This window comes from Camelus dromedarius, chromosome X, assembly GCF_036321535.1.
Source record: "Camelus dromedarius isolate mCamDro1 chromosome X, mCamDro1.pat, whole genome shotgun sequence".
In the NCBI taxonomy this organism is placed as follows: domain Eukaryota; kingdom Metazoa; phylum Chordata; class Mammalia; order Artiodactyla; family Camelidae; genus Camelus; species Camelus dromedarius.
Window position 1 is genome coordinate 41,623,875 of NC_087472.1, and position 23,797 is coordinate 41,647,671.

Genomic DNA, 23,797 nt, shown 5'->3' on the forward strand with positions numbered 1-23,797 from the left:
AGGAGTCTGTGTAAGAAAATAAAATGACTAGAAATGATGCTGGTAATCTCAGTCTAATGATATGGAGTAAGGATACTGGAAATATAAGAAATGGAAAGTATGCTATCTAGATAATTTTGAAGGATCTAGTCACTTCCGCAAACTATTTCCATGCCTTATTATAGATTTTAGGACTTATTTTACCATTAACTTATTTTATGGTAACTTAACCATTAATTAAAATTACTTAGGCTGAGAACACTAAAAGGTTCTCATCCAAGCTAACCAACACCTCAAAGACAGGTGTTGGGTGAGAAAGCAAGTCACGGTAGCGGTCACGGGAAAATGACCACAGCACCTGGAGCGCAGACTCAAACAGGCTCTCGAAACTGATGAAAGGCAAAGGTGAGCGAACAAAATGAAAAGCTTTGTAATTATTTATAAGAGTTCTACCAGATGGAATATGGGATAGAAAATTTAGCATTTATTGCATATGACTGTACTATCATTAAATTATGCCAAAAATGCAAAATATATTAATTGCTGAAGAGAAACAAAGTTTAAAACATCACATTTGCATGTGGAATCATATACTAAACATTGCCTTTGTTTATTGTTTTTGTTCTTGCTTTTTAAATTTTTCTTCTTTTTTGTTTTGTTTGCTTGCTTTTGGGGGGGTAGATAATTTGGTTTATTTATTTATTTTTAATGGAGGTACTGGGGATAGAATCCAGGACCTTGTGCACGCTAAGCACGCGCTCTACCACTGAGCTATACCCTCCCCGCTTATACACTGCCTTTAATAACTGAAGTTGAAGTGCGCCTAGAAATCAATCATAAATCACCACTAGCCTCATCTTTTTATACAAACTATTCAATTACCTATATTAGAACACAGTCCTTATTGACATATCTATGTGACTCTACTTTGACCAATGTAAGAGGGACCTCCACTCAAAAGACCCCTGTGCTAGCTAAAAGAAAATAAGTTCCAATTTGAACTTCCAAGACTTCTCTATGTTTACTTTTTAAGCTTAAAATGGAAATCCCCTATCCCCTCCCCTCCAAAAAAAGAACAGCTGCATACAAAAAAACAGTAATATTCAAAAGGAAATGCCAGTGTCCAGACACATCTTTCTCCTTGCTCTAATCGCATTAATTCAGTTTAGATAAAAACGAGTTATCACTATTAAACATTTAATAGGCCTTAAGCAGTATGGTCCATGTACAAAAACCAGTTCAGTTATTCTCAGTAAGCTATGATACCTAAAATGTTGAACAGTTATTCAATTACAGCATTATTAATTTCCTTATATTTGAAGTAGAAGAGAAGCAATAGTTCACCAGTCCTGATTAGAGACAATACAAAATGTCTCTAATTTACATAAGAAAAGCTACAAATATGAACCTCATTCAAATTTGGATTTGGGGTTCAAGGTCATATGCAATATTGTGATAGTTCAGTCATCTTTTAAAGCTACCTCCCCCAAAAGTGTGGCATCAGTATTGTTGTTTTGGTCCTACTAGTTTTCCCCACTTGTGGAAGATTTGAAAACATGACTCTGGGCAGAGGAGGGGACAGGAATCGTAACGAGCAAGTATAATTTACCCCATGCAGGTCATTATAAAAATCATATAAAAACAAGTGGGTTTTTTTTTTTTTTCCTTCTTGAAAGTTTTAATGAAAGAACCACTTTCTAATTTTCAGTTAATAGGCAGTGACCATACTCCAGTACAACATTCAGTTTTATAAACTACCAAAGACACACTGCTAATAGTGTGTGCTTCATAAAATCAGCAATCATCGAAAAGTTTCAAATTGGGAGTTTCATATCTGTCAGCAATAGCCATTGATACTATTACTCAGCAGAACTGTCTATACTTGTTTCATTGAGTATCCACTACATGAAAAGTGACATATCAATGCACAGAGCAGATGTCAGCATCCGTGGAATGTCAGTAATCTACTAGCCCACTAGGAAAGGAAAAACCTAACTGCTTGATCTTTCAGGTAACTGGACTCATTCTAGGATTTTACTTTGCTATCAAGAGTCAAGTCATTGTTTACATGAGCTGTTAAGAGTCAAATAAAGGTTATAGTAATCAAATAAAGGAATTAATACTTTTTAAAAACTGTTCTGTAGTAATTTCAGACTGAGTCCAATAATCCCCCATGATTTACATCTACAAGCCTGTACAATGGAAACTGCCATTGACAGATGTGATCCTCAGGTGTAACAAGAGTTTCAACAATCAGAGTGACAGAGGATTATACTTGACTATTGCCTTTCATCATTTAAGCTTTTCACTAAGAGTTTCACCAAAATATATCATTTATTACCCAGAAAGTCCAAATAATAAATTGTATTAGCTATTTTATGGTAATTTATTTCTTGCCAAGCATCTCGTATACTACTACTGTGTATAATGTTGTGCTATTTTATGCAATTATTTAAAATGTTTTACCTTTCAGGGTATGTTATCCTAAAACACACGTATGGTATTTAGGCCCAATGGCCTAAACATTTGTAGTTCTGTGAAGTCTAAAAAGCCTGGTAACAGGAATAGCACAAAAAAGGATGAAAGACAAGAGAAACAAGACTGTCATAACAGCTATCAAGAAGGACAAGAACATCTATTACATTACTTGTAGAATGAAGATCACCTACAAAGAATGAAATAAAAAAGGGAAATTTTGTATCGGGAAATCAACTTCTGAGTTGTACAAACAGAATGACTTAAGTGTCTTCTCTCAATCAACTTTGAAAATGGCATTTTAACAGCTTTCCATTACTAAACTGTGGGCCTCTTTCTTTTCAGCGGATGCTCTGCAAAAAAGCAATAACTTCTAAAAAGACAACTTTCCATCATCAATAGGAAACATCCATCCCAAGCTGGCTTTACCTGCTAGGCAAAGTATCTCAGAGTTACCTTCTATTTCCACTGAGTACATGTACAGGGAAAATGTATTAATTTTATATTTATAACTTAAATGAAACATTATTAAAGATAGAGTTTACCAAAACGCCATTATTTTAGATTTTTATGTACCTAAATTTAAGTTCCAGGTCAGCCCCTTACTAGCTTAGGCAAGTTACAGAACCAATTTCGCTAGCCTCTCTCTAAGCCTTAATTTTCTTATCTGCAAAACGGAGTATAACTATGTTGCCTACTTTGCGGCACGGTGGCAAGCATCAACTGAAATAATACGTGTAAACTGTTTAGTTACATGCTGGGGCCCATAAGTGTACAGTAAATGAAAGCTATGACAATTCATAAAATAACTTGCTCACTTACACTGATTACAGTCAAACTAAAGATAATAAAGAAAAGATATAACGTTCAATGCACAAGTAGAGTTCTCTCAAAGAAGAGATACAACTTTTAATAAGTTTGTTATTGATCTTCTGTTGTTACTTTTAAGCAAACCATATTTCTCTGATTTCCTCTTCTAACATTCCCATGGAAGGAAAAATTCTCAGTAGGCAAAATGTATGAATCCACAAGCAAATCTCTTTAAAAACATAACACACTGAAAGAGGAAAGTGGCAATTTTATGATGAAACATTAGAATTAATATCAAACCAAAAAAAAATTGTCAAAGGTTTGAAAACATTGTAAATGCTGTACACAAACTGAAAAAACTTCAAACTGCCAGGAATCATTTTTGCTATAATCGCATAAAAGACATGTGTGACTGAAGTAGAGGAAGATAACCAAGAGGTCAAGTGGGGATCAGACCATACAGGGCCTCACAGGCTTTTGTACAAGGATACTGGCTTCTGTATCCTGAGTGAAATGGGGAGCCATGGTAGAGATTTGAGAGGCCACATGACATGACACTGTTCAGGTTTTTAATGGGTCATATTTCTGTGTTGGGAATATACTGTAGTGGGTCATGGTGGAAGCAGGGAGACCAATGAGGAACTGTATTTGTCCTGATAGTTCTACCACTACTGTAGCAGCCCAGGTGAGACTTCAACCAAGGTGGACCAGTGAAGGTGGTGAGAAATGGTCACCTGTTGCAAGTACCTTACTCTGAAGGGAGAGTTTATGGGTTTCCTAATGAATTGAATGCACATTGTGAGAGAAAGGTCAAGCACAATTCCTAAGTTAGGAGCCTGACTACCTGGACAGATATACCATCAACTGAGAAGACACCGGGAGGAGCAGGGGTAGGGGAGATCAGCAGTTCAGTTCTGGATATGTTACTTTTGAGAAGTCTATTGACCATCAAAGGGAGAGATGTTGATTCTGAAGTTTGATTATGAGAGTCTGGCGTTCAGACACAAGGAAGTAGCCGGAGATAAATTTGAGAACTTTGAGCATACAAGTGGAATTTAAAGCCATAGTACTGGTTGCAATCACCAAAGAAGATGGTGCAGACAGAGAAGAGATGTCCGAGGGCTGATCCCTGGGTCTCTCCAATAATCAAAGATTGAGGACATAAAAAGGAATCAGAAAATAAGATTGAAAAGAAGCAGCCTAAAAGGTAGGGGGAAAACCCTATCGATGTCAGGCTCGGGAGGGGAAGAGGGGGAAGGATTAAGGATTTCAAATTGGAAAGAATAACCAACTGCATCAAATGCTAATAGGTGAGTTAAGATGAGCACTGAGAACTGGACATGGGACTCGGCAGCATGGAAATCTTTAGCAACCCTGATGAGAGCCATTTTTATGGAATGGTGGGATCGAAGCCTGGCTACGGTGAGTTCAAGAGAGAAAATTAGAAGAGAGAAATCAGAAGCAGTGAATATAAACGAAATTATTAGGAGGTGTTCTGCTTCAATGGAGAGTAAAAATAGAGCGGGAGCTGGTAAGAGAGATAAGGTCGTGACAAGGTTTTGTAAAATGAGACAGCATGTTTGTACGCTGCTGGGAATGGCAGAAGAGAGGAAAAAATTATTGGAGCAAGGTCCTCGAGTAGGGGCAAAGGAATGGAACCTTGTACACAAATGGAAGGATTGGAAGATGAAGACTTCATCTATGGTGACAGGTAGCAAGACAAACTGTGTGACTGCACATACTCAAACTTAGGTAGACGTGGTGGTGGGGGTCTGTGGAAGTTACTTCTGATCGCTTCCATTTACTCAGTAAATTAAGCAGCAAAGTCAGGCAGAGCATAAAGATGGGGAAGAGTTCTGAGGATTGAGCAGCAAAGTAAAGGTGTGAAACAGTCATCTGGAAGTATGGTGGCGACAATGGAGTGGGGACATAGAAAATGACTGTCTGAAAACAGAAGGGCCTCCTTGGGGCTTTGGAGAGGGAAGTAAAAAACTAGAGAGGGATGTGGTCTAAAGCAGGGCATGAGCAGCTGGAGGACAACTGAGGAAACAGATGTACGAGTCCTTGCAAACGCACAACCGGTGGGATTTGGAAAGCAATTGGAAGTGACTGAGAAAACGACTAGAATGGAAGATGGCCTGCCCACGGCGAGCTCAGTGAACTGGAGGATGGCAATGCCACCAATGAACTCAAAGACCTACTTTAATACTGCAAAAATCAGTAACCAGTTGGTCAGCAGATTCAAGGAGTCAGTATAATTTGAGTGAAGTGTGAGTGAAGAGAAGAGTTGAAAAGATAAAAAGTCAGATTAGTGTCAAAGAATATTTCTGTTTCTGTTGTTGATTTTGGGTGATTAAGATCAAACAACCAAGTGGCAAACTGAGGGGCAGTCTAGGTGATCAGGAAATACTGGCAACTGAAGACAGAATAGAGCTTTATTTGATAAAGGAAGGGAACACAACAAGCATTTATGAAAGTAGTTTTACAGAAAGCTTTATGCTAGGCTCTATTCTAGGAATAACATCTCCTTTAATCTTAAAAATAACCATATGAGGTAGACCCTCTTATACCTTGGTTACAGTCACAGAAAATAAAGTTTACAGAGGATCTACAACCTTCACAGGGTCATGTGAGTAATGCCAGAACCAGAACTCAAACCCAACACTGAATGACCCCAGAGTCCAAGCTCTTAATCACTACATAAACATGCCCTGTGAAATTAAGGGCCTGCAAAAGGTAACATAGGTTGTTTAGCTTCCGAGAGGAATTTCAGAGCTAAAGATCTCAGAGGTGGAATCATTCCAAAGAATGACACAGTCCAAGGTGTAGTCATGCCTATAATTAGCTAAATACATAGATGCAAAGGTCAGAGTTGAGAAAACCAAGGAACTAAGGGCAAAAATGTGATGACACTGTTATCAACCTAATAGTTGAAGTCACCAAAATGAATGGCAAGAGAAAAATCCAAAGGACAGCCAGATGCTATTGTCACCAAGGTCTGTCATCAGATAATAGACTTTATAAGAGAAAAAGTTGCTGAAAAGTTGTTTCAAAGAACACAGCATAGAAGGAGCAACAGGAAAAAGGGACTCGGAGGAAGGGCTGAAGAGAGTGGGCATCTCAGGACTTGTGTCAAGAGAAAAGCTAGATGCCAGCTCTGGCTAAACAGAAGGAATATTAAAGGAAAAGTTTAAAGTTAAAGGGAATTTGTTTGTATTCATTCAACAACTTTCAACAAACAGTGGGAGTCAGGAAGGAGTGGTAACAAGATCCTCCATAATGGGCAGAGTAGAAGGGTCTACATTTTCAGTATTCTTATCCTTTTATTTTGGTATGGGGAAAATCTTTGAAATTCTTAGGGACCTTAACTCAAAATAAATAGATATTCACCAAAAAAAAAAATCTACCATGATAAGTAGAAGAGAATTAGAAATTAATGAATCATGAATCAGTACCTCCACTTCTGTCAAGCAAACCAACGCAATATGGCCCGATGCCTGATCTTTCCCCTCTCTTACCACAAACTGCAGAATAATCAAAGTATTATATTTAGTAGCTAATAAAAGAAATAATCTAGACCACAAGCTATAAAATATAAGAATGCTAGAAAATATAGGTTGCATGCCTGCTGATAATAGAACAAATTTGGAGGAATTATTAATTCTTCTGTCCTCTCTACTGTTTTTTTTTTTTTTTTAAACACTCTGCCCTCCCAACTTTATTTCCTATTCCCAGTAAGATACATTGTGGTGTTTACAGAAAAGTGGACTTGGGCCCATTTTGCTTTCCAGAAACAAGAACACAAATTAGGTAGTTAAAAAACTGATTCAAAGAGAGGGTAGCTCAGTGTAGAGTGCATGCTTAGCATGCACGAGGTCCTAGGTTCTACCCCCAGTACCTCTATTAAAAAATAATAAAATTGTTAAAAAAAAAAAAAAACCCAAGACAAAAGAAAAACCAGATTCAGTGTGCCAGAGAAGAGACTACTGAATACTAGAGAACAAAAATAAGTAAGACAGCCCCTGCTTTTAGGAGGTCATAGTGGAAGAGATAGACAGGTTTTAGCTCAAAAAACCAGATCCTCTTGAAAATCGTTATGTTGTACCAACAAGTTTCTGGTCTCTCCTTTATGTGATATAAATACACTCACTTAGAACCCACTGCTAATCTGGGCACATGCATTTTAAAACAACAAAATTAGAGGGTCTAACTTACCATCATTTTTTCAAAGAGATCCAGGACTTCCTTTTCTGTTAAATTCAAAGATCGTTCATCATACAATGGCTGAGCCGCTGGTAACTCACTCATTGCAACTTGAGAATCAATAGGATGTTGAATAAGAGGTTTTTCTTTTTTGACGGTAGATTTTCTAAAACTTGTAATTCGGTCACGCTGCAAACAGAAAAAAATAAGAAGCCTTAAGGAAGTGATCAAGAATCATGGACATGAAGAACTGAAACATCAAAATGGCACTTAGTATGATACAGATCTTTACTGTCTTTTGACAAAATGTTATTTTAAACAGCAAGCTCCAGTTAGAGATTGTACTATTTCAAAGCCTTGAGGTAGTTTTTCAGCCTCAGAAGCTGGGGAGTCGGGGGTTGCAAAGTATCCCTCAGAAGGAAAACTTAGCCCCTTGTCATTTGTTTTGCACAGTAAGTAGGTGAGGAAAGCCTGGCCTCAAAGTCATGTGGTCAATTGAGGGAGAATGTGTGTTTGGCAGCAACTTTCGAACTATGGAGAAAAAAGAAAGGAAAAGACAGAATATCCAGTTCTAAGGGGGAAATTATAGTAAGGTTTCTCTTCTTCAAAGTGCCAAAAGACTTGTGACAAGTATCTGTGAATACTATGTCAGCGCAGTGGCAGAGTATAATGTTTAAGAGCACGGACTCTGCAGCCAGACCACCTGGGTCTGAATGTGCCATTTACTAGGTGAGTAACCCTGTGCGAATCACGTGGTCGCTCGATGTCTAAAATAGTGGTAATGAGTTAATGTACGAGGACGGAAGGGAGGCAAGAGAGAGAAAGAGAAAGCAAGCAAGAACGTTATTAAGAGATTTAAATAAGTTATATGTTGAGTGTACTTAGCTGCTATTTATTACTATTGCTGTTGTCATTATTATTATTATTACGCCACCTTTTTCTTCCCTAAAAAGTGGGATCAAAAAGGAAGCACAACAAAATTTAAAACATTACCTTTTCCATTTACTGGAAATATAACAGAAACAGAAATGTTTTATTCCTACAAACACTATTATGAATAACTTATTATTTTATGGATATTGACTTGGAACCATTGATTCCATGTACAATCTCTAATAATTAGCTTGCGATTTCACATCAAGTGAGTTAATGACTCCAGCTGCATAGAGTCAGGCCATTCTGTTTTAAACTACAGGAACATTGGACATCAAAAATTAGTAATGACCATAAAACTGAATACAGCTCAGTTTTATTCTGGTTTCTGTTAGGAAGCACATGCATACTGTCAGCTCACGTTAAACAAGCGGACGTGTTAGATATGAGGACAGTGCATCGTCACTGTTATGTTACCAAGTCCTTATAAATCACCTCAACAATACAAAAAAATCACAGAAGTTCTTACCACAATTATGTACATTTCTGTTGCCCCCATTAAAAGGACATACCTTTTATTTTGATTCAAAGTACACTTTTTTTCCCTAAAAGGTGTACTTTGAAAGAACTATGAGCAGTTTTAAGCAGCTTATTTAGGATTACAAAAATGATCTTAGTACATGGTTGCTTACAAAGAGATTATATAAATCATAGTATTTTAGAGCTGGGAAGAAACTTGAAAATCATCTGTACCAACTCATTTTGCAGAAAAAGTGACCCGCTAAATTCACGAGTCCCTGGTTCCTAGCCCAGTGTTCACGTGAAGATTCGTTTCCTCAAATCATCCTCTATATTTTCAAATTTTCTTTTGAATTTGAATTTCTTTGAGGAAAATTAAGTTAGATTAGATATGTAGTATATTTTCAAACAACTCAAGAAAAAATATAAAGCAATCCCAAATAAGCTGAGTACATAACCAAGAGTCAAATTTCACTAATAGATATGGTGGACATAAAAGCATTTAAATATGCAATCGGCCATTAAATGAACATATCTCTGTTCCTTTCCTTTCATATCACTTAATATTTACTTTTGCACTGCTAGCTTTTTTACTGAGTAGCATTATTTACATATATATTTGATTTTCCACTACGCCCTTCACTTCAACCTAGAAAACTGACTTTTGCTTTCAGCTCTATCTTGATAAGAAAAAGTTAAGCCATACACTTTCACTTCCTTAAATACAAACAATACTCTACATTATTTGTAGATTGGTAATGTCGCAAAGAAAAAAAAAAAAAGACACTGCTTAAAATACCATTTTTTAAAAGTTTAGCTATAAAAGGGCACATTTAAATTTTAAGCCCATAACTTTTAATCAGTTTTACGATGATAGACTCACCTCAAAAATACTTGAGGAATTTAAATTTAATAGCACATTTCTAACATAATGAACTTAACTTCCTTTCTATTTGAAATTAATTTCATTCACTATTAATATTAATGTGTAACAGATTCAGAGTCAATTTACATGGCTATTGAGAAAGGAAACATTTGTGTTTTCCAGAGCTAGATTTTACATAGATTTTTTGAAATTGGTTGAGGTATATATCAGGGCAATAATATCAAAATTTTGTTGAGATCTCGTACAACTGTTTATGTTAATATTCAAAACACGAGAAGTCACTCTATTGGCAATTCTTCAATCTACTGTACTTTGTAAACATCCAGACATTTTACATCTTACATATATCAATGCTTTAATGTCCACCCACTTTAATAAAAAGGCAACATGCATAAGTAATGTAATAACATGCTAATAATCCACCTTACCACGTCATCTGCCAAAGTTTTTATTTGAATGTTCTATTAAAACCAAAAGAAAAAAAATACCTGTCAGATAAGAGAAATTCACCGATCCAACAAGAAAATAATTGAATGATTCTTGTTTATTTTATCAACTAAAAGTAGTCAAAAAGAATTCGAAAGTTAAATATACAAAGACATACATTCTTTACAAAAGAAAAAAACAATTTTAAGGATTAAAAATGAAGGTTTGGTGGAGAGGGGTGTCTGTTTTTGAAGATGGCTCCCAAGGTCCCAAAGTCAGATTTGGATCAGACATCACTACCAGTGTTCAAACGTGAGAAAAGATACAGCAAAGTCATAAGCCCTATCAAGATTTTTCAAAGTTACAGCATGAATAATCATATTTTTAAGACATATAATTTTTTTAAAAACATGAACATAGGGAAAATGTCATATTTAATAGTAATGAAATATAATGAAAGAGCTCAGTCTAGAACTCAGTTGCATCTGATAGATACTTAAGGAACACCTTTATAAATATTCTAGATAAAATGGAACTTACTAATTCTGTTAATATATGCCCATTTCTCAAAAAACGCCAAAACTTTTTTTTTTTTGCATGTGGTTTTTCTACTTCTAATGCTGAGAATCTTTGGAAATGGTATATCCCAGTTAATAGACTACAGTAGTTAATAAAACAACCACATAGCATATAGGGGCACCAATATTTGCAGGATTGAGTACTGCAATATTGAAGTAAGCAAAACAAACAGCTAACAACTTAGTCATCTTCCAAGATTCAGAAGATACTTCAAGATCTGACAATAACATACGCTCAGCATGAAAGCAGTTATTATTATGTTATAAGTATGTTGAACTATGTTCAAGTGCTAGTTAAGAGATGTGATTAGGAAAAAAATCAGATTTTTTTAAACTGCCTGTTAGGAACTGAAATTAACCCTTCTGCCACATCCTATACATTTATTTCCTACAACAGAAGCTGAATGACGTACATCATGCATGCTCAAATCCCTTTTTACTAAGAAAAATATGGTCTTCTCACTGGTGGGGAGAATTCCATGAAGAGTTTTAAGTGAGAATTATTTGGTCTCAGGGTCTTATAAAATTGTCTTCAAATACCACCAACCAAATGCCATTAAAGATCATCCTCCCCTCAGTCAGTGGGGACAAATATACTATTATATGTAGAGTTCTTGTCCTACTTTCAATCCATCAGTTCCCTCAGGGATCTACACTTCTATATCTTTGTACTATGTCTTCATCTCATCCTGCTAACACAAACCCCAATCAATCTTTATTGCCTAGAAAAAAGAAAAGGAGGGGATTATTTATATCAGAACTGAAGCCATTTTAATAGAGATCAATTTACCCTAGGACTATCTCTACCTGATAATTTCTCTTTAATTTTCCCAGTGGGGTACAGAAACCCGTTCCATGCACAATGCAAGCTTTGACATTTCCTATAATGTAAAACCAGAGTGAGAAATGTCAAAGTCTCAAAACTGCCTCAACTACCCTGCTACCATCCAGATATGTACCTGTCCCCTGTGTTATTATCAGACAGATTATACAGTTCTTCAAGCAACCCCTGCTTTTCTTTCCTTCCCATCCTTTGGGATTATAAACTCAGGATTGGAAACACACCTTCAAAGTGAGAATGTAAATGTAGGGAAAATAGGATTCGATTTAGTCAAATTCTCTAAGTTAAGGTACTCATATGTCTAGCTAGAATGCTTTAAATCTGTATCTCAATTGAATATATGCTGAGAGTTTAACCATGGGGGACAGAAACCAAAAAAAAAGTACTGCTAGCAATATTTCCACCTTGTCTTATATGAAGAGATGAGTTTTCTTCTCTTCTCCCATCCTTACTCTTTTTTTTTAAAATAAACATATTTTTGGTCCATATTAAATCCCACAGTATAGGGTTAGACACTATTGAAGTCACATGAAATTTGAAATTATCTGGTGAAAACCTCTCAGTTTATGAATGATGAAACTGAAGCTTGAAGAGGCTTGGTGACCTGCCCAAAGATCACAGAACTGGTTGTCAGTAGATACTAACTCTTAGTCAAAATACAGCATCTTTAGTTGGTGTAATCAAGCTGTAGCCTGTTAGTGTTGAATTACTGAATTGAACCAGTTCAAGGTAATCTCAAATTCATAGATACCCCAATCACCATCAGTTTCGCTTTCCTTTGGGTAACTGCCTTTTGCCATCATTACCGGGGTGGGGGGGAGGTCAAGCATCACCCGAAAGAGCATTCCCCTGGCAACCACAGTCCTTCCCTAATGCATCTTCCATATCATCTACTGAACTCACTTTGACCAATATACACTAATGTTCTTCAAGTAGCTATTCTTCATATATAAACTATATATAAATTTAGATTCCATGCTCTTTCATAATTCTTAAATTTTACCTTCCTCATTTTACCTTAATACCACCACAAATATAAGAATCAGAGCTCTTCTCTCAGCTTTCTAGGTGGGGAATAGGAGGGAAAATGTAGTAGGAAAAAGTGGGTACATAATTAATAACCCAGTGGAAACACTACATGAGCACAAAAGAGGCAAACTGTTGTCAGAGAGGGACAAGACAGACTTTCAAAAAGGAGGGTGACATTTATGTTAATGATGCCATCTGCATTCCACTTATCCGGTTTCACGACTTCCATGTCACCTTGGTCTCCTCCCTCTCCTTAATTCCTGACAGCCAAGAAGCTGTCAAGTTCCATGGTGATCTTTCTGCAGTTTCTTATTTGTTCCCACACAAACCATCTCAGTTTAGATTCTAATCACTGTCAAGAGCCTCCGAATAATTACCTCTACTATGATTCTCTCCTCATTGCCGAAGTCATCTTTTTAAAGCAAAGATCTGGTTCAAGCCACCATCACATCATCTCTTACCTCGAAAAAAACCTCCTAACCTCTCTCCCTGCTTCCACCTCTACCCTGCTAGAGTTCATTCTGAACACGCCGACAAAGTGACACTGTTAAAACTAAAGTCAGATGGTGTCACTACGTTGCTCAAAACTTTTCAATGGCGCTCTATCCTCACTCTGAGTGAAAGCCAAAAATCCTGACAATGGCCAGCAAGGCCCTATGTTGCTGCACGCTCTCCCTGTCCCTCTGACCTCATCTCCTGCTACAGTCTCTTTCAGTCACTCAACTCCAGGAACACCAACCACCTCACTGTTCCCCACCAATGCAATAAGCCATCTCCCCTCTGCCTGGAATGCTCTCTTCCATTAGCCAGATGGCTTTCTCCATCACTGACTGCCTCCCCTTGCAAGTTTCTGCTCAGCGGGACCTACCCTGTCCACCCTATGTAAGTGCAAACACCCACCTCCTCCACACACTCCTGACCTGCTTTTCCATGCTCTACTTTTCCTTTTTTCCATAGCACATAGCACTTACCACATTCTAGCATAATCTGTAATTTTTTTTGGTCTGTTTCGCCCATTGAAAATGTGAGCTCCATGAGAATAGAGATTTTCATCTGTTTGGTTCATGCATGTACCCCTAATGACTAGAGTAGTGCTTGGCACACAGAACTCAGTAACAATCATGACTATCACATGCCCATTTGGATTCACTGGCTCCTGGGTACCTACTGAATAAAGATTAGCATCCTTAATATGGCATTCAAAGCCCTGCATTACTCAGCCCTAGGCTATCTTCTACTTCTTCCCTCATGATCAACATGCTATGGGAAAAATGGAAATCCTTTCCCATTGCATTCCTCATTACGTCCAGTTTGTGCACCCGCTGGAAATGCCCACCCAGCTAGACATGCTTCTATTTCCAGAGCTTCCCTTGAGTTTAAAGTTTGGTTATTAATAAACCAAATGTGGAACCCTGGTCAAAAACGGAGAATTATGCTTTGTTTAGTGTCTTCTTACTTTTTTCCCCCTCAAAAGGCATCTTCAAGAATGATAGAGCACTTTAAGACATAGGAAATTATTTTCATATAAGAAATGATCTGAATGATTTGTGATAGAGAACCATAAAGAAAAACACTCTCTTTATGATTTCTTGATGTATAAGTTTCACTCAACTCCAGAGAGTATATCCTGGATAACTATGCACATTTGACTGATACAGATATTTTCTTGTAGATTTCCCTCATGAAAAAAATCTACTTTCATAAATTTTTTTTTGATACTATTACTTAGAACTCTTCTTTATCACTGTTCAGGAAAAAAAAAAAGAGACAAATGTAGTCTACTGGAAAGGAAAATCTTTAAGGACATTTGAAGAGTTTGAGTTGGAGAAGGGGCAATTTGGGGCCACTGCACAGTAAAAATATGTTGAAATTATTGTGTAAATTACACTTAAATTCTCTGCAATAGAAAATAAATGATTTCTGCCATACAACTATGTTTATACATTATTCAAACAAAAAGGTACAAGAGGAGAATAATGACAAAACCACCACGAACAAGGAAAAAGTTCAGAGAGCTGTAAAGAGCTTTCTTTGACAAGATTAAAACACAGTCATTTTTATGTGAACTGACCTTTAAAACATATTTTCAAATGGCTGTATTAAGATACATTCTCATTTATAATGATGTTCTACAGGGACAAGCTCTCCAGTTTTGTCTGGATGTAATTTGTCTAGGTGCACGCAGCTGTCCCTCACACCACTTGCAAGCCAACGTTATGGATTTTACTCCTGTGTACAAATTATAGAGCTACTTATGGAGCTAAAACAGAAAAAAAAAAACAAAAAAGCAAAATGACCCCCAAAATGTTTATTAGAGTCACACCCTTGAATTAAAAGCACTAATTAAAGTCATTTTAGTACATTTTTATTGTGCAAATATAACGATAATGGTCATTAGGGTGAGGGCATATTACGCCAATAAGTATAGTGACCGTATATTTTCATTAAAATCAACTCTGGAAAAGCAATACGCTTTTGAATTAGTTCAAGCAATTAGAGTTTATTAAACTTCACTTATGATCAGTTATATTAAATATAACTTACTACAGTACTATATGAGTACTGCATAATTATAAAAGTTTCACTCCAGTCTCAGTCCCTTAAGAATAAGAAAAATGGCTGATTTACTTATAAACTCTAAATGCTGAAGTTCTGATTGAAATGCAGGAGTCATTATTGCAAGAAAATTAAGTTTTAATTCTCTCAATCAGGCAGAAATTAACAAAAACAGCAAGATGTAAAGATTCAGCTCTCTTCTGGCTAATGTTACATGGCAATACAATGTTTTATAAATATCTTGCAATTACTCTAGTACCACAGAAATTGGACAACTAAATTGCATATAATTCAAAAGTCTTACCATCAACTCAAGAACTTTGCCACACTATTTGACTATTTTCTTCTCTTTTAGAGAAAGCAAGTAAGTTGACCATCACAATGAAGATGAAGGCCCAGTTATTTACCCAGCTTAAGTTTCTTGCTCTCTAAGAAGGACCAGGGCAGTATGTTCCAGATAAGCATGTTCAATTCCATTGAACAAATATTTGAGCATCTACTATGCACCTGTTCAGTGCTGGGCACTAGGAATACAATGATAAGCAAGATAAGTATGTGCTCTTCCTTTATGGGGGTTTTAGTCTAATTGAAGACCCAATGAAGGAAAGAACAATCACAACAGAGAAATTCCGAGAGCGCTGATCGGGTGGTACTCTATCATCACCTCCACATACTTTCTAAGTAAGAAGGGCCTTTAAGAAAGGCCATCCATCTCAACCACTGATCCAGGGTTTGAAATCTCTGGGTGGCATCCCTGACCAATACTTTCTCAGATCAGCAGCGGTCACAGAAGGAAGTAGTTATTCTTCAAAGGGGTGTCTTCCAACTTTTCAGATCCTGGATTCACTCTGAACTTTACAAATCAGTAAGACCAATCAAGACAATTCAAGACTATTTCACCACCTGGCAACCAAGCTGAACATTCTGTTCAAGCATTCAAATACTTTACTATAAAGACTGCTTTAGTTGAGCACCTCTCCACTGTGTTTGTTTCACCAAGAAAGCTATATGTAATCTGATTTTATAACTGAGATCAATGTAGACAGAGGTTTGATTCTAAGAAGATAGGAAGAAAACAAATTTGGGCTTTCAAAATCACTGAACTATTACTGCCTGCATTTAAAATTACTCCAAAACGTGCTTTCATTTCCTTTCTAACAGTAAAGGTCATTTCCTGACACTCACATGTCACTGTACTCTTCCACCACCATGAGCACTTACAAATAGATGATAGATTAACTGGCACTGTGCTAGGCACTGGGATTTAAAGAGACGTGGGCCTGCCCTCAAAGGGCAAAATCCTAGCAGTTGAGAAGATGAAGTTACAGGCATTAAGTTCCAATTCTCCACCTTACTTTGCTATTGTAAGCATGTCAAATTGTCCATCTCATCATTTTAACAGAACAATACTTTTCTATTTTTGTAACCAAACGGACACCATCTCAGAAGTACTGTCAAATCAAAAGCCTCGAATTTTAACACACACCACCTCCACCCCCTTGCAGAGTACTTGGCTATTACAAATCAAATTTCCACAATTTTTGCGACAAGAAAAAACTTCCTTCTGGGATTTGCTTCTCAAGATGCTCTTTCAATATAAAGAACAAAATGTGTATCTACCAGAAATCAGAAATGACATCACAGCATTGGGCTTCCTTTTTCTTCATGAAGCAGAAGACCATGTTAGTTCACTGGATAAGTTTCAGAAATCTGTCACAACAAGTTCTGCTCAAGCTTAAATTAATTGTCTTGCCATGAACTTCAATCTTTAACTGCCAAGAGCTACAGGAATCCAGCTGTCTCTTCTGTGTAACAAAAACGTTCAGTGTTAAGGACTGGGGTGAAGCCTTCAAGAAACGTATGTTTGCCGCTTAGGTCTTAAAAAACATTCACACTAATGAGTTCGAGGAAGTACCTGAATTAATCAGAAACGATTGCAGGAATCATCCAGGTTTTTCTGAGTAGTAATCGTAACTGAGCAGGACCCTTATGGAGCTTTCCTGGGACAGACCTCTCCCCCATCTCCTCTGCTGCAGCTCCTCTCTGAAGTAGCCAGATAATAGTATCTCATGTATATTTCCTGAGTTTTTCAGATGCTAAAAACCACCACCAAAGGGAATAAATTAACTACTTGATGATGGAGAGCACCTGGCCCCCAGACCTTCTGGCGCCTAGGGGTTGATAGTGTTGACCGCCCTGTTACCTCACCGTCAACCAACCAGAGGACTGTGCAGGAGCTGATCACATATCCTGGGACGCCCCTCCCTCAGCTGGCTTTTAAAAATGCTCATCTGAAACCCTTATGGGGCACGAGCCACCCTGTCCTCCTTGCTCGGCCCTGCGGCCCTGCAGTAAACCTTTCTCTGCTCCAGACTCTGACATTTCGGTTTGTTTGGCCCCACTTAGCATCAGGCACGTGAACTTGCATTCAGTAACATAACTTCTTCTGCCAGTACTAAACCATTTCCAATGGGAACACTGTTGGGACATGAAAGTTCTTTCTTATCCTATGACTAAAAAGCAACAGAAATGAAAAGAAAGCTAGCTTTACCCAGCACAGTACTTTGTACATAAAAGATACTCTTAGATCAATGAGTTAGCCAAGTGGGGCTCAATATTTAATAACTAAATTTTTACCTTCTGCTTTTTTTAAAAAAATAAAATAAAATAAAAAAAGATGTCCCAACCAAACATTAATGTTTGGAAACCCATCGTATGCTCAACACTTTGTGGCACAGAGAAGTTTAAGATATGATTCTGCCCTTAAGGCACTGATGATCTAACCAGGGAGTGAAAAGTAACCACGCAGGAGACGCTGAGGTATGCTGCTCTTCCTCCACCACAGGCACCATCACATGTCCTGTCTTCTTGTCTTCCCAGCACGAACCACTGCCTGAAGTTGTCTGGTTCACTAGCTATTTACTTATCTGTGCTCTAGTTTCCAGAACACAAGTTCCCTTAACAGCACAGCCCTTCATTTACCTGTCAATCACTTGTGGATCTCTAACATTTAGAACAGTAGCTGGCACACAGTATCTGCTCAAAAATTTGGTGAATAAATGAATTTAAGTACAACAGGAATTCAGAGAAGAAATAAATACAGCTTCAGTAAGAAACTATAAAGAACTGTGCCCTAATTGCTGGGTAGGATGTCAATAGCCAGAAAGAGGGGAAGAAAAGGAAGTGAGACAGGGAGCAGTGTTAACACTTCACTTTACTTTAAGGAAGCAGCCTTATGAAACAAAGGGTTCAAGTTGGAGGGGATGAAATTTTGACTATGTAGGGTGGTATGGATGAGAAATATCGCCTGCCGGATCACTAGACACAGGATGTTAAGCCAGCAGCCACAGCAGCCACCCCCCACAGTGCACCCTGAGGGGATTCAGGATGGAGAAAAGCAGGACACTGACCCTAGATAGTTCAGGTGCTTATCAAAAGAGAGATTTCAATGAGCCCAAACTCTTGCATCTTCCCATACACAGAAAAGCACTAGATGCATTAACTTGAGATGTCTGGTGGTCTTTAACTAACAGTCATCTTTTGATGTTCTGACTACCTGGTTTTTACTGCAAAACTCCTTTATATCCTGGCTTCTCCCTCACCTCTTCAGAGCAGTTGCTCAGAGGAGTCTGAGAGGCTGTGTTCTGGGCTTAAGTCCTCAGAAAATCCACCAAATAAAACATAATTATCAACTTTTAAGTTGTGTATTTTTTTCAGATGATAGTGGGGACAGATTAAAGACAGTCTTGAAAACCACAAGGCACAGTCCAGACTAAGTCTGACAATCACTGAGGGTCCTTATGATTTCCTGATTTGGAGAGAGACATGAAGATGGTATTTTACAAAGATGACTTGGGGTAGTACAGGTCCACAATCACTTATCTGAAACCCTTGAAGCCAGATGTGTTTTGGAATTCAGAGTGATTCATAATTTAGAAAGGAATATGGCATGTGTACCATATATTACAAAACACACCCAGCAGGATCTGGGGTAGCACCCTAAATCAAATGCATTCAAGGTTAGCAGGGAAACATAGATGATACTCCACAAAACAGGGTAAGTAAAGATTATATACCACCTCAAGGCAAGTTGGGTTTCGTGGCCTAATGACAAAATTCTGTTTTCAGAGCTTTCAGATTTTAGAATTTCAGAGAAGGGTTGTAAACTGTAATATTCTGGATAGATTGAGGAAGGAATCAAAGGCTAAAAAGGTGGCTTGCAGAGATCAGCAAGTTTGATCTATTCTACCTAAAGACTAGCGACCATTTACTGAGCACTTATTACATGCCATACACTATGCAAAGAGCTTCACGTGCAGTGCCTCGTTTGAATCCTCACAGCAATCCTATGATACAGGAATTCACTGTCCTATTTCGCAGGTCAGGAAATCAAGGTTTGCAGTCATTAAGTCATTTGCCTAAATGCACAAAGATAATAAATCACATAGTTAGGATTAACATTTAGGTCTGAGTAGAATCCAAACTCTAAAACCTCCCTCTACAGTCTGAAATCTGTCTGCAAGTGTCTTCATCAGATGTAATAATACTGGTTAGAGTTCAAGTTCTTTTTCACACTTGGTCTTGCCATGTATATACTCTGGTCAGCTTCGAGCGCTCAACCCCATGCCCCCACCTTCTTCATCTGACCTTCTCCTGCTCATCCTTCCTGGTCTCAGTTGAGCTTGAGTTGGTCCTTTTGTAACACATTCCAATGATTAAATTATAATTCCCTATGAGTGCCAGTCTTCCTTGCTATACTGTGAACTCACTGCAGTAAGGACTAGGCCTCTCTTGGTCCCTACTGTAGCCTCAGTTTTTTGCACTGTTTCTAACACAAAGTTGCACTCAAACCTGTCATAATTTACTGCATTGGACATGCAAACAGAGGGGAGGGAGAGAGAGAGACACAGATCTAGTTGTGAGGTGATCAGAGCTTAGACTAGGATGGTAGCCACAGGAATAGAGAAAAAGCAGTTACTATATATAATTTTTGTTTAAAATTATGCTTATTACTGAAGCAACGGTACCCAGACATATAATTGTTGTCTGTATTCACTAGAGTAATTTAATATCTGTTGTTGTGATTACTATCTTTATAACACACAAATAACCTCTAAATGGCTATCATTATCACTCTGGAGATATTTCACCTCACAATGACTTGCTGGGTATCGACCTCAAGTAGCCTTTATAAATAACCACATCATTTAGTTTTCTGATGTAGCTGTAAAATTAATCCAACAAAACAAAATAATTCACTCCTCTAAAGATTCCAGAGTAGGGCTCACCCAAAACTGAAAATTACAACTGAGTTGCAAATAAGGTATTATTACAACATACTTTTTGTAGGAAAAGATACATAAGAGTCAACCAACAATTTAAGTTAATTTCACTGTTAGTACTTTTAACTAATATTCTTGAAATTGCAAACAATTCTCAATTTAGGAGCAGGTTGTCGTCTAAAAGTTCGTTTGTTCGGCAGTTGTTTAGCTCCTGGAACACAGGTTTCCAAAGGTGCAACTAGTAAAAATGGTTTCCAAAGTGAAAGTGGACAACCTTCCCCCCAAAGAAAAACTAGTTTACGTGGACTCATACAGGAAGGACATTCAAAATAACTAATTGTAGCAAATATATAACATTTTTAAACATAAGCAAAGCGTGATTATTATTTGGTAGACAAAAAAAAAAAAAAGATTTAAAATTTCAGAAAACTTCAAAAGGCTCTTTCAAAGAATTTTGGATTAACAAAAAATTATTAAATTTGGTAACCTTCAATTTTTTCCCCATTAACTTCAGGCTCTGTGCTGAGTAGTAATCACCCCTTTAAAGCTTCTGTCCTATAGTGTTCCTTAAATCGTTTTTAACTTGGTTTCAATTTAGGTAAGGAATCCCATCTGAAGATAGTGACAGAAATTCTGCCAAAATTAAGATAACACATTGCAGAAAATTTTCATTTATGTCACCATGTTTTAAAAATACTATCATAACAATTTATCAAGTAGTTTGAAATTCTTGACTTTTTTATGATTTTACGGAAAGCAACAATTGTATTAGTGTTTATTCTGATAGACTTCAAATTTTTTCCACTCTAACAGTGTTTTTCACAATGGAGTCTTCACATATTCGAATTAACTGAGGTGCAGTTAAGAACTACAAATATACCAGCAAGTATACTTAGCCCTGAAGCCTTGTATGCAACAATTTTATCAACTACAATATAAAAAATTATCTGTATGTCCCTTTGCCTGAAAAATTATGGGCAACCCAAGAACTAACATAATGGCCCTTAGACACGTACAGGTCAAACAGATAATTCAAACTTTCTTCTTTTTTTTTAATATTGCAACATCACATTTTTCAGTCAAAAGATTTTGATGTGAAAAACATTTTTTTTTCCTTTTCACCTAGACTTTAAGACAACGGTCGTGTCTCCTGTCCATCAATATATATAGATCAGACGCTGTGTAAAGCTGGAAAATGATGGGCTATTAACATCTTATACAATTTTTTGACTTTGCTGATACCAACAAAGGCTCCTGAGCAGCAAAATCAAGTTCTTTCCTGGGGGGGTCCTAAAATCAGTAAGAGACACATATACATCTCTGCATGTAATACTCCAGCCATCTTAAACTTGCTAGTAACACTCAGAGTGTGAAAGGTACTCTTTGATAAAACAGAGAAAGTCCAAGTTATACAGGCTAAATTTGAGAAGTTCTGAACTCATTTTAATAGCATTTGTTCAAATTTCTATTTTCCTCACTGCTGAGTAATTTGGTTTCATAACAGGTTAGCCAATTAGGGATTGGGAAGGTTGAGAAACGTTACTATGCAACTGACAGAAAGATTTATAATCAGTAGATCACTGATTATAAATGAAGATGTGCTTCAACATTTATAGAATTTCACTTACTGTACTGTCATGAGTTCTAGCCCCAAATTAATGTGCCAGCATCAGAATCTTCCCTGAGTTCTCTTTAAGTACCATTCTATTTGCTAACAATGTACTACTTATTTTAAACAAAAGTACTTATTGAATGGCCATAATCAATACTATTGAAGTTTTGGACACACCTGGGCCCTTTAGAGCCCTGTTGCAACACAGGGACTCAGTTCTGCTACTACATTTTGTTAACAAAGTTCTCAATGATGGTTGAATTCCCAATTCAGTTTACAGATTTATTTAATCTGTAATACACTCCCAAGGTTAGCAGTAGCAGTATCATTCCAACTGCATCCTCCTTGGAAACACTTTCTGTAGAAAATACACATTTTAACTCAGGATGTGAAAAACTTGGTTTTCCCTTTCTGCAGGCAGGGCTGGCTACCCTAGCTATGGGTCATAAGGGGGCAGGAGAGAGACAATTGACCACTTATTTCAGTATAAGGGTTTAGAGAGTAACACAGGAGGGGATCAAGCTCCTGGGGTGTCTTAACCAAGAAACAGAGAGCAATATACACCCCTTCCATTAGAAAAAAATTGTCCTGGGATCTAAATCGCTTCATAAAGACTGCCTCTAGAGTACTTACAGTGAATCTGTGCAAGCGTTTAAGTACAAAAAATAGCTAAGCAACAAGGATTTACTGTACAGCACAGGGAACTACATTCAGTATCTTGTAATAACCCATAATGGAAGACGATCTGAAAAAATAAATATATATATACATATATATATATATATACACACACACACGTGTATGAATTACTTTGCTATATACCTGAAAATAACACAATATTGTAAATCAACTATATATCAATTTTAAAAAATAAAAATAAAATTTTAAAAATTTTAAAAAGAGTTTAAGTACAAACTTGATCTACCAAGTTGAAAGTCTCCCCATTTTCAGGTATCCATTGAGCTCTGACCATCTCAAACTTCACAAACTATACACAAGTGCCTTCCTAGCTGAGTTTTTACATAGTGATCATTTCTTTTAGGAAGGTACTAGCATGACCTCCTCCCTCTCTAGTAATACCACAGTATAATGTGTTAAGAGAGGCATTTTCTTTCACGTGAAATGCAGAAATGAAACTTTATGTAGGCCCAAGGCTACCGACAGTGACTAAATATGAACATGGAACCCACAGATATGGAAACGGTGGCAAAGTTTTAAAACTCAAAAGGCAATGAAGCATGGTGTCTGTTAACGGTCACCAGCAATGTTGAGTGCTTTCCTCAGCTAGAGTATGCTTTAAAGAACCTGGAAACATCACAAAAGTGATACATTTATTGCTTAATTCCTGGCAAGTATCTTTCTTGATGTCATGCCCAACGTCTTAGTTCAAACCTTGATTATAGCACTTATCACAGGACATAATTTCCCATTAGAGAGTATGAATTTCCTAAGGTAGGGATTGGTTCTTAGACAGGTTGTGGGTGTGTTATATAAATGGGTAAAAGATGGCCTCTGTATATTGTCCCTATGTTGCCTACTTCTTTACAGCAGCTAAGACCCATTAAAAGCCCACAGGTGCCAAACTCAAATTTCTACACATCCAATTGTTTTAAATATAAACCCAATAAGCAGATTTTCAGCCCTTACAGCTTGACTGGTTTGCATGCAGTGTCAAACTGCACCCAGTTTCTGCCAAAGATAAAATGACCCCTGTAGCTATAAAAGACC

General features: G+C 37.2%; 1 protein-coding gene across 3 annotated transcripts in view; it reads right to left on the reverse strand.

Annotated features, from left to right (window-relative positions):
• Positions 1 to 23,797, reverse strand: part of DIAPH2 (diaphanous related formin 2) — a 798,971-nt gene that overhangs the window by 739,577 nt on the left and 35,597 nt on the right. For 2 of the 3 annotated variants that reach the window (XM_064482986.1, XM_064482985.1), the window contains exons 2-3: positions 10,174 to 10,206; positions 7,480 to 7,656 (exon numbers count right to left, since the gene is read on the reverse strand). In XM_064482986.1, the coding sequence (XP_064339056.1) occupies positions 7,480 to 7,656; positions 10,174 to 10,206 (210 nt within the window). The remainder of the gene's footprint in view (positions 1 to 7,479; positions 7,657 to 10,173; positions 10,207 to 23,797) is intronic. The other variant, XM_064482987.1, reaches the window with a different exon arrangement.